This window comes from Manacus vitellinus, unplaced genomic scaffold (assembly GCF_001715985.3).
Source record: "Manacus vitellinus isolate BGI_N305 unplaced genomic scaffold, ASM171598v3 scaffold_43_pilon, whole genome shotgun sequence".
Classification (NCBI taxonomy): Eukaryota; Metazoa; Chordata; class Aves; order Passeriformes; family Pipridae; genus Manacus; species Manacus vitellinus.
This window is the reverse complement of record NW_021940560.1, coordinates 4369438-4381679: the sequence shown is the minus strand read 5'-3', so window position 1 is coordinate 4381679 and position 12242 is coordinate 4369438. Positions and strand designations below refer to the sequence as shown.

The 12242-nt window shown below is 36.5% G+C and overlaps 1 protein-coding gene across 4 annotated transcripts in view; it reads left to right on the top strand.

The window, feature by feature from the left end:
* The window catches only part of KYNU (kynureninase), a 58629-nt gene extending 57979 nt beyond the window's left edge, over positions 1 to 650 (top strand). For all 4 annotated transcript variants that reach the window (XM_018078847.3, XM_008926267.4, XM_018078846.3 and 1 more), the window contains one exon: positions 325 to 650. In XM_018078847.3, coding sequence (XP_017934336.2) covers positions 325 to 477 — 153 coding nt within the window. In that variant the 3' untranslated portion in view covers positions 478 to 650. The remainder of the gene's footprint in view (positions 1 to 324) is intronic.
* Positions 651 to 12242: the final 11592 nt, after the last annotated feature.

The following is a 12242-nucleotide window of genomic DNA, read 5'->3' as shown; positions in this document are numbered from 1 at the left end:
GTGCCTCATCAACTGTAGGTTGTTAGAGGCACTAAGGTGAATTTTGGGCATACACAGCTGGTCTGGAGCCCTAAATAGCACTTCTAAAGTCCTACCCATCTTGAACTTGGCATCTGTTTTTAGGCAATGCATTACTCTTTTCACTATGTTTTTCACAATGATTCTCCTCACCACAGTTCTTTGAGGATCCAAAGGTATTTACATGCGTCTCCTTGTCAGTCCAGTCATCCTTCCTTGAAGACAAGTGTGGCATTTGAAAATATAGTCTGACAGATAAACATGAAGTGACCTGAATTTACTGAATGTTCCCCCTCTGTTTTGCAGTGTGACATGCGAGAACCAAATGCTCTCCGCGTTGCCCCAGTTCCTCTCTACAATTCATTCCGTGATGTGCACAGATTTATTGAAATCCTGGGATCTGCAATTACATCTTCAAAACAAACAGCAAATAATACTGCACTATCTGCTTCTTATTGATGGCTCAGCTGTATCTTTTAATCTCTTTCTGACCAAGATGCATTTATTCTGCTGAGCGATTCTTTGCTTCGAGTAGACTGAGCTATATCCCATGCAATTTGCAAAAAAATGACTGTGCTTGAATAGTTATTTACAACAGACATAGTTTTATTAAAGCTCATATTTCCACTCTGCTTTGACTTTGACTCCATGAATTAGTATGCTTTGTATATTTTAATGGGGCTTTTCTTGAACATTTTATGTAGTTTTATTACATTAGCTTTGAGAAGCATGGCAGAATTGCTATCAAGTAGAACAGGAATGAAAAAAAAAATCCCTTCTTTATTATAAAAATGATACATAATAAAATGTGGAAAATAGACAAATCACCAACTGCTAAAAGATACAGTCCAATTTACATTTTTAATTTAGTAATTCTATTTAAAGCACAGGGTATACTTGAAAAGTAAAAGTTGAACAATTAGTTGTTTCAAAACTTTTAACTGCTGCACACCAGATCTTTCAAAGGGCCCAATATTTTGAAATTCTGGTTTTATTAATTTTTTAATTGTAAAATAAATTTACACCGCAGATACATTTTTTGGTGTGATACAGTTGGCTAAACCAAAGCAGTTGATCTTTCTAGGTAGTCATCTTGGGGATAATGGGCTTGAGAAAGCTGAAAACAGCTGTAGATTCGTGTATAGCAGAGTGAAGGACTCTATGAACACTCTCTGCAGTTTTAACAAGATTTAATTTGGATTAGGCAAAATGAACTCTCAACCCTTTTAGCAGCAGCAAAATGTCTCATTGTTAACTTACTGTGTGGCACGAATTTTTGCAGAGATTTGCACCAGGCAGCTAAAAGCAATGTAGAAAAACTGCTTATATTTCACCAACACATTATCCAAGTGGTTTCAAGACATAAATAACATCTTGGCATAAATGGCAACTAAGCCCCTATAGCCCTGTACTGTTCACATACCCTTTTTCAAGAATCAAGTAGAACTTTCTGATGACATTCAATGTGTCTGATTTTTGGTATGATACACTTAGAAAATTATTTCTGATCGTACTTTCACTACCTGAAGGGGGCCTACAAGAAAGTTGAGAACAAACTTTTCATCAGGGCCTGATGTGACAGGACAAGAGGTGATGGTTTTAAACTGAAGGGGAGTTTAAAACCATAAGAAAGCATTATTTTACAGTGAGGGTGTTAAAACACTGGAACAGGTTGCCCAGAGCTGGTGGATGCCACATCCCTGGGTACATTCAAGGCCAGGTTGGTTGGGGCTCTGAGCAGCCTGATCTAGGTGAAGATATTCCTGTCCACAGCAGGGAGGTTGGAATAGATGACCTTTATAGGAATAGATGACCTTTATTGGAATAGATGACCCTTCCAAGCCAAACTTCTCTAGGATTCTATTATATTTCTTTTTATTCTACTTCAAGGGTGAGAAGGGATTTGGGGGTGTGGTGAAGACTACTCCATTGTTCTTTAGCTCAGCTGAGACTGGATGGTTGTGTTGCAGTCCAGGTATCTGTGTTTTCATGGGTTTATTTTTATACTTATACCTGCAGCTCAGCTGCTTTATCTGTCAAGTGACACGATCCTAGAAAAGGACTGTTCTCCATAAAGCAACTCTTGCTGAAAAAAAGCACTGAACATAAAACTCTGATGGTCCACAGTGTTGGAAAGGGTTTTAATTCAGTGTCAGTGCTTTTGAAGCACTTGTGCTGCTATACAGCTCTGGCTGGCAGTCACTTATGTCTTCCCTATAAAGTTAGGCAAGGTTAATATAAATCCAGATATAGGATGGATCTAGGTCATGCTGTAAAATATCTTATTCTGTTATCAGCTGAACCTTATTGTGTGACAAACACAAGAGGAGGAAGAATGTCAAAATCTCTTTCTAAACAGCAGCCAGACCTCAGGTTTTGGATTTGCTGTCTTGGCCGTTACAGGGAGATAAATGGTGAAATTTGTGAAGTTTGGCATCTGCATTTAATCCACAAACTGTGAAAACAATGTCTTGTGTCTCTGGTTGAGGAAAGTGAACCAAATAGGGCAGATAAAGTACCAAATATACTTTAGATTTCAAAGACTAAGAGATTATTAATAAATATTTAATAGTATTTTGTCTTTTAGTATCATTTCAGGCTACAAGTAAAAATGCTGACTTTAAAAAAAAGTATTTGTCTTTCATTTGATGGATTTACTTAAATTCATTGTGCAAAAACTCACTTCTTTCAACTTTTCTGAGTTACTCTCTCTTTTTTACCTGTGAGCTGTAAAGATAAACCTGAAAGCTCCTGGCTTTTATAGGGACATGTACAAATTCAGAATATTATTTCCAAAAAGTGAGAAAAGGCTACATTGCATTTTACTGAAACAAAATTGCAGCATAAGCACCAGTTTCACATGGGCTTTGTCTACTTGGAAGTAAAAGTTTTGCAAAATGAATAATACTGAAAGTTAACATTAGGTGTCAGTATTTTACATATTATTTAGCAAAAGAATATCAAGTGAAAGAGCTTCTGCAGAAAAAAAAAAAAAGAAGAATATTACAGTCTGCTTTTTCAAATGCTTTAAGTTTTCACATTTAGAGTAACATCATGTATAATTATTTGTGAAATAATTAATTGTATATACCCCAAATGCTTCAATATTAAATATCACTGCTTTTTAATTGTGATAACATTTCGTTCCTGGATTGTCTAAAGAAATTACATTTTTCAAATTGAACTGCAAGACATGAGTGTCTGTAGATGACAGAAGATTGATACCCAGGTAGAGTGATAAAATGGCTACAAAATGAAGGAAGATAAATGTGAATATGTAGATGCCTTGTTTTGTGTGTGATCTTTGTGTGATCTTTCTTCAGCACAACAGAATTTAAAACTGTACAGAGCTCTTAAGCAGCTGTGGAAAATCAGGGGAATATACTATTTGTGCATTTTTAACCCTGTTTTGCCACGGGAAGGCAAAAGAGAAGGCAGAGTCCTCTTTCATAAGCAGAGAAGGATGGGTTTGTTTTCCAAAAGAACAATATGAGCGAAGAAAAGGGCATGACATGCAGTGCTTTTCTCATCTGAGTTTGTGACATGATTGAAAATGGGGAGGATGAGGCCTATTTGAAGAGCTTAAGACCCAAAACTCTGGGACTCCTTGGTTTGACTGCTACAGAATCCACCTTTTACCAGCAAACTAGTAAACATGGGTAGATCAAGCAAGAAAGATGAAAGGAGAAAGCAAGGTTGAAAGATAATAATAAAAAAAAATATTTTAACTTTTTAATCTGTGTTACATATTCCCAAATACAACTGGGTACAGGTGGGAATTCCCTGTGGAATTCTGGTGTAGGGATGGGCCTCAGTTGGATTCACAAAGGTGAAAACAAGCATTTAGGGCTGAATCCATATTAGGGCCTGCCAGGATGTGTAGACATCAAAGCAGTGACAGCAATATTTTATTTTAATGCCTTTCCCTGAGTCATAGAATTGTTGAGGTTATAAAAGATCATTGAGTCCAACCACCAGCCCGGCACTGCCATGTTCAGTGCTATAATGAAGACATGGCTGAGGTAGGTGTGTTATTTCATGTACTCACCTATAAAACCCCCTCTTTTCAGATGCAATTAGCATGTCGTGATCTGACACCTTTCAAATGGAGCTGACCCGCTCAGAGACCCCTAAAAATCTCTGCAGGTTCCCATCTGAACCTCGAGGTCCACAAACTAATGCAAATGCATTTCTGAAAAGCCACTCACTCTCCACAACCAGCTGAGAGACAGTTTTGCTTCGTAAGCTTAAACTTTTGTCAATATTTGTGAAATATATTTAGACAGCTTATTCAGAAATGAGTAAGTTATAGATCAGTAATTCATACTTTTTATATGCTGAGTTTTTATTACCTAAACTTACTCTTCTAAGCATCGTTTTATGTTTCTAGTTAAATATAAGTGAGAATTGATTGGGGTATTTCTCAATGGAATTCTATCTTTATTTCATCATAATTGCTTCATATTTGAATAATGACAGATGAACTACTTCATTCAATTGCAGTTTTAAGGCTTTGAAGTCACAATAGCAGCAAAGGATTTAAATTCTGAAGCCATTATTATGGCAGAGAAGGCATCAGGGAAAAGGAAAACTTATGGTCATGTAATTTTCTAGACAGGAAAATTTTTCTGTGGTTGCAATTTTTTTTTTCATTATTATTTTTTTTCTGGACATTTTTTAATGTTAAAAGGATCCACTAAACTTCAACAAAATGAAGTAGCTGCAACTTCTAGCAAAACAAATGGCTTCCATCTACCCTAGAAGAAGATATTGGAAATGCTGAATGAGAGTCCATGCTGTAAGTAAACTTCTGTAGTTACTTTGCTTTGGAGCTGACTAGAAACCATTTAAAATTCTAGGCAGCTGCAATACTGTATTTCACCAATAAAGAGTTCATTAGATCTTTTTCTCTCTGACATTTACATCTAGTCCTGAGTACATGTTAATACTCCAAGGTATGAATTTCAAAGTTCCCTTTATCTTTGTGTACAGTTTTAAGCAATTAATCAAATGATAAAAAAATAGCTTTAAAAATAGGAAACGAATCGTGAATTTAAAGTATATGTTCAAAAAGTTACTACATTATAATTTGTGGGGGGACAGGGCCTCTTATCAACTGAGCTAAATGCTGGAGCTTTTTTTTTTAACTTACATTTTATTGAAGAATTTTGAAGCAAACCTCAAATTGTTAAAACATGACCAAGTGGTATATCCAGGATAGTTCTTTCTCCTAGGAGGCTACATCAAAGTGGGAGAGACATAGAAAAATCATTATTTAATACGTTCAAAATGATTCCCATGTGGGGGAAGATTTACACAGGCTTCTGAAGTGAGCGTGGGGGCAAAGAGCACTGAAACCCCTTCATGTGAAATAAAAGTGAATGACAGTTGTATCTTCCTTGTGCAAAGCACAAATATGAAGTTGTGTATGATGGGGGTTGCCATATAGTTTTGGCAATAGAGGCTGAACTGTACTTCATTAATTCAACTTGCAACTTTGCTACTTCAAGTATTTTCCTGGTGCCTCAGTTTACCATCCAGGACAAGGCCTGGTGTGAGGTGGATGTTGCAAGGGTAGTTGGGAGTGGACATCTGCAAAGTTAACATTGGCACAAGGCATTAAGGACTAGGAACTTTCAGATATCACCAATGAATCTCAATAGAAACATGCCCTTAATTTTCTTGCCTGTGTTTTCTATCTCAGAAATAAGGTACGCCAGGCGTGCTGACACCAGGTTTCTTTCAAATGATTGTTTTATTTTATTTTCTACCTTGCAGGTGAAAGGAAATATTCAGAAATATTCATCCTTCAGGGAGGACATAGAAGGAGTTTTAATGTCTTAGTTGAAAGTGTGTGTTAAATGCTCAGATGCCCTTGTATGCGATATTTAATTTAAACCATGGTGGTCAAGAAACAACAGATTCTGCTAATTCTTACCTTCTTAAATAGAAAACACCTTGCAACTTGGTAACTTCTGAATATGTGGACCTTCCTTTTTAAGGATGCTTCTAGACTTTCTTATATTGCTGCTACCTAGAGAAAAACAGGGTCTCATCGGAGAAATGGTGACTGAAAGCCCATATTCATCTGCTTCTGGGTTCTCTTAATTGCCCCTGAAAGTGCCTTTTTCTTTTTTTTTCCTGATTCCACAGGTGTGTTTCTGTATCACTGAGACTGCAAACACAGTTTTGATGTGACAGCTATGAAAGGTATAATCTCTGAGTGCAAGGCTCTTAAGTTATGTGTAAAGAAAGAGAGGGGAAAACTTTGGCTTAATAATGGAAAGGCCTCTATCAACTGATTTTTCAGGAACAATACGGTACCTGTGGTGGTATTCTTCCAGGTTTCCAGAAAAATAGTGGATTTTTACTCTTAAACTGATGTGAAAATCCCATTTGTTATAGAATCATAGAATCATTTAGGTTGGAAAAGACCTTTAAGGTCATTGAGTCCAGCCATAAACCTCATGCTACCAAGTCCACCACTAAGCTGTTTCCCTAATTGTTGTTTATGACTTCTGGTTTCAATATAGTTCAGGGGCAGACTAATTTAAAGAATTTATAAACCTCGTTATAATATTTAAGTTTTGTCTGTTGTTGAAAGAACTTGAATTAGAGAAGGTAAATTTCTTCTGCATTAAAGCAGCAGTGATAACTACAACAAATTTTGAAAATGAAATTCCTCTCAACTTTTCAAATTTAACTAACAAATGAAAAAGATTCTGTATTGCTCTGTATCAGATATGGATGAAGGATAATGCCATGTGTCAATTTTTGGAATATCCTAAGTTCTGTGGACGTATGATGCAGCATATGACTGCTTGATTTTCATTAGTATTCTTATTTTATTCAAACTTCCTTGCTTAATTGGGTATTAAAACTGAAGTGATAAAATACCAGAAAAAAGTATGAATCACCAAAATTCCATGCTAAAGTCTGTTATCCTGACATTTTTCTGAATGAATATTGAAATGCTTCATTAAAAAAGATCTTGAAGTTGCTCCATCAGTAATCAGACCCAGACTTTACTTGAAAAAAGTTCTTTTTGTATTTAATTATGAAAAGCATGCTCTTAATTATAATGATGTTCATTAAAACAAATGCCTTGTAAGACTACTACTTTCAATTCAAAGTTTCTTCAAAAACATATGAAAACCCTCATAATATATATTTCTGTCCTGAAAAAATATTAGACAGAAAAACATACCAATTTAATGAATATGATATAGATGTACATCTATATGTATGTATATGTGTGCTCTTCTCCAGAGAATCAAGACTTGTGGTTCTGTCTTTAATTTTTTTTTTCTTATCACATTTATAGAAAGTGTAAGAAGTGGTTTAATTTGATGAAATCAAACATTCAATGAAAACAAAGGCGTTAGCTCTGAAATAAGACATCAGCTTTGCAGGGCTATAGATCCTTTGAACTTGGATGACATTGTCTCTGAGGACAAGATGTTTGATGAATTTTAGACTTTAAAGCCTTTAGTAGGAAAAATTAGTCCAGAATCTGTTCCTGTAGGATGGGAAGAAAAAAAAAAATCATTCTTCAAAAGATGAGGGAAAAAATGATGTCATTTTCTATTTCCCTTAAGTACCTTTTCTTCAGATGCTTATATTGGAAGAGGCTCAACAGCCACGAATTTAGGGGCTTATGCTCCAAGTGATCAGGGCATTTATGTCCTCTTTGCACAGAATATTGAGGAGAAAAAAAAAACCCTCTTAGAATATAAAGATAAAGGGCTCTATGGAGAAGATGGTCTTACAAAACATCGTCGACTAATTCTAATCTATTAATTCAATATAATGAACATAATGATTTCTGTAAAATTGCTTTACCCCTGTTATATGCCAAATCTGTCAGGAACAGCTGCTTTGCATTCAATATCATAATGACATATACTGTGGAGTTATAATATTTAAATTTTTTTCATCGAGGTCCTATTTTAGATTTGCAAGCTCGTGCACAAGGGGAGAAGGGCTGTTGCCTCCATCACACTGTCATTAAAGGTTATCAAAAAGAACTCTCAGCTCTGTGAAGAAATAATGAGTCCAAGTTGGTTTTGCAGACCCTGTTACAAGGGAAGAATAAACCAGGATTAAAAAGCCTCATGGAGAGTATTTTTCCCAACAGGCCTAATGTTTAATGCTTTTTTTGCTCTGAAGAATTAGAAGGGTCATGATAACTGGAGCTTGAAATAAAGGTGAATTGATAACACAGGTGGGGAGATGGACTGAAGGGTTTATAATTAATTGAGCCTTTATAAACACAGAGAGGCTGCACTAGAGACTCCCTGTCTTACTCTTTTCTAAATATTAAACACTCCCAAATATATTCCCTGACTCTGAATACCGTTTTCCTTTTTAACTGCTGAGGATACACTTTGCCCTGCTGCAGAGCTTCACCGGACTTATAGAAATAAGGGACCTAAAAAGAACATTTCTCACAGCTCAGGAGGTCTAATTCTGGCTGAGAAGGAATTAATGTTGTAACAATTTTGCTAAATGACCCCCTCCCCATCATTCAAGAGTGGAAATGCCATAAAGCACAGCTCTAGGCACCTCTATTGTAGCCTAAAGGGGATTCTTCCCTGGTAACCTCCGTAGGTAACTACAGCACTGGAGTAGGACAGGGCTGTGCACCTGCTTTAGGAGAGTCTCTATTAATTTTGACAGATATAAAATAAAACAGGGCTCAAAAAAAAAGGAAGATTACCAACATGAACCAGAGCAAAGAGGAGGACGGAGTGGTGTTGAGAAAAAAGGGAGAAGGAAGTCTATGAGACCACAGACTATAGAGATTAAAAGGAACTGAAAAACTGGAACAAGCTCAAAAGCTATAGAATGAGTAGAATGAGGGTTATCAGTTTTCTATTTTCTGCTTGGAGTAAGCTGAAATTAAATGTATTTGTACAGATATGTTGAAGTGCTCTTAGCAAAGACATCCTTATTTTCTGTAGGTGGCTGATGTGAATTTGTCTTCCAAGAAGAGCAAACAGCCAACACATCTAATACTTAGCCTTGTGGCTATAGTTGCACTGGAGGTACATTTCTTTCTTCTTTTTTTTTTTTTTTCTTTCCCCCAGATCTGGATATCCCCATTCACCAATAACCTGTAAGATTTCCCTACATCTCCCACATCATATGAGAATATAAAATAGCAATTGCCTGTCAGAAGGAGGGAGCTGTGCAAAAGGGCAGCAGACTAAACTCATGTACATAAACTGAAGTATTTGTGTATTACATAAGTACAAAAAATCGTAGGAAGTGATTGGAACTGACATACTGCACTAATTAATTCAACTAACTGCTTCAAGTCTTTGATAAACTGACTTATTTTGTTGTTTCCCAGTCCATTTTAGGCAGTACAGTTTCCCCTGAAAGCTTCTGGACACAAGAGAGGACCCTCGTCCATCTGCAGAGGAGTTTTACATCCTGCATCTGACTTTCTCTTGCATTTATTGACTTCTTTTGTCTGGCACCTCTGCCCAGACAGTTCTGACACTCTCTGTGATGGCAGCGTGGGAGTAAGCAGGGCAAGAGCAGAGCCTGTCACACAGATAAAACTTCTATCAGTAAGAGAAAAGAAACTACTTCAGCAATTTTTATTTCCATTAGATTTGATGGGGCCACATTGTTTTTGTGAGTGCCTTGTGTGGCTGCATGCTTGCATTTACCTTTTTTTTTTGGGGGGGGGGGAATGGGGAGTGTGGTACTGTAGAAATGAAACTCTTCTTCCTCAAAGGCTGAAGCAAAAAGAGAAAATATTCCAGAACATCTTACCTTTCTTCTTTTAATCTTACCTTTATTCATCCTCACGTGGGATTTTACGGGGCTTGGGACTTTCTGCACTAAAAATTATTCACCACTGAACTGAAACTCTTTTAACAGAGGTAGAAACAACACTGGCTGGATCATCATTTTTATACTAAGGACAGAAAATTCAGTCTTCCTTTGCTGGGAAAACATTGGCTGGTTTTGTAACTCTGCCTTGATCATGGGCACATAGATCAAGATACCATCTCCCAACGTGCACAACTCTCTTATCTTTTTAAGGTCCCTTATTGTGTGATGTAAAACCACCTTTTTGGCAGTTTGGTATTGTAGTACTTTTAGCACTCCAGAAAATACATTTACACTGCATTTCAAGCCTGCATGTAACTAAATCCTGTCAAGGAAAGTCTTTACATAATGCATCAACATATGCTGGGGGTTTGTCTCTTTTTTTTAGTACAGTATGGCCACACAATGGGTTGGAGAGGCTTTTCTAAGTTATTAAAAATAGCCCTAGGAAAGGCTGGCCTTTAAAATAAGTGTCAAGATCCCTAAAAACAGCTGAGAAAGAGAGGAAAATGGACCAATTTGGATTCATGTAGAACTTTCTTACCTAGTAGTACCTTCAGTGTCCTACTTTTTTTTTGTTTAAGCAGTGAAATATTGTATTAAATAAGCCTGAAAAAAAATGAGGGTAAACAAAAAAAATATTTATGTTATTTTCTTAGATATGAATATTCCTAAATCCAAAAATCATTTTGAGGCAAAATGAATTAAATGAAGTAAATGTTCAGAGACTTCTGTCCTAAAATTCTCTGCTGCTTTGTAAAGTATATCTATTATCAAAACTTTAGCAGCTCAGCTGGTAAGTGATTTAATGTAAGATCATTTTTTCTCCTGAAATGTGAGTGTTCTGGGCTTTAGACCCCAAGTCACAGTGCATATGTTCCTCCCATGTAGCCAACATGAAACTGCTGGAGAATCTCTAAAAATATCTATTTTCTACCACCTGTGACCATTTTGTTAAAAATGTCTTTTGCACTTTCAAGACTGCAGTAAGTAAAATGGATTGTTTAGGGGAAAAATCAGCTCAGAGTAAAAAAGGTTTTGGAAGATGATACCAGAATGTTTATAATGCACGTTATGACTGAGAGGGCTGTGGGAATTTAGCCATTACTGTATATTTACATTGACATTTACATTCAGGCATGAGCATTTATAGCCCAAGCAGGTAATATTAGAGGCTGCTGTTGGACTATAAGCTATTGGAGTTGTTATATGGCCACATGCATGGCCTTCTCAATACATAAGAATGTGCTTCGAGAAACATTTTTGCTGGGATTAAATATTCAAAGCCCCTGCAGCATAAAAATAACAGCTACTGAATGGACATCAGTTCTCTGAGCAAATGATTGCTCTGAGCAAGAATATGAATTACTGGCCATACAGAGAAAATTCTTTATTCTCCTTTTTAATTTAAATATTCTAAAACCTACTAGAAATATGAAAAATACCATTTCTCTGGTGAAGAATGTGGGAAATAATTCATTTTTTTTTCATTTTTCGAGGCCAGGTTGGACGGGGCTTGGAGCAACCTGGTCTAATGGAAGGTGACCCTGCCCATGGCAGGGAGTTGGAATGAGATGATTTCTGAGGTTTCTTCCAATCCAAACCACTCTATGATTCCATTATTATCCCACAGTCTTCTAATTTCCTAGGGTTTTTCCCAGTGAATTGCAAAGTTTTGAAATTTTAGCTATTTTCATTAATAAAAAATTGTTTTCTCCTGCACCCAGCTATTGGATGCTCAACTGTTCTTCCAGGCTCATGCTGTCAGGTTTGTATTGTCTATTTTGGCTTGATTTAACCACTGAATTAGATTTGCTACTGGGTGTCTGCTATACAAGTCAGACTACAGGCTGCCTGTCAGTCATCATAACAGAGAACTAGGCAAAAAGGAAAAAAAAAAGTCAAGTTTCTTTCCCCCTCAGGAGACTGCTGGTCCTGAACAAGTCTGAGAATCACTGTTCAAGCACCTGAGGAGGCTTATGATACTTCTTGAATTTATTATAACAGAGTTGGTAGCAGTTGCTCAGCATTCAGCACCCTCAGTCAACAGTGATTATTTAAAACTGCTTTTCTAGCCTTGATTCTCTCTTCTCTGAGGTATAAGATGTGGAAATCTGGATGTTCACCAGCTTGATGACACGTCTCATAAGCAATGACGCCATGAGTCACTGAAATAGGGACAAGAATCAGAGCTTCAGAAATGATGCTCCATCTTTAACTTGCACAGCAAACACACAAGGTTCAACCTATTGAGCAGCAATCTGCTCCAGGTAGTGCCTATGCAGTTTCTGTTTCCTTCCTGTTTAGTTTTACTTAAATTAAATAAGCTCTTAAATTTTGTTAAACTGGCTTTTTTTTTTTTTTTTTAACATCTAAAG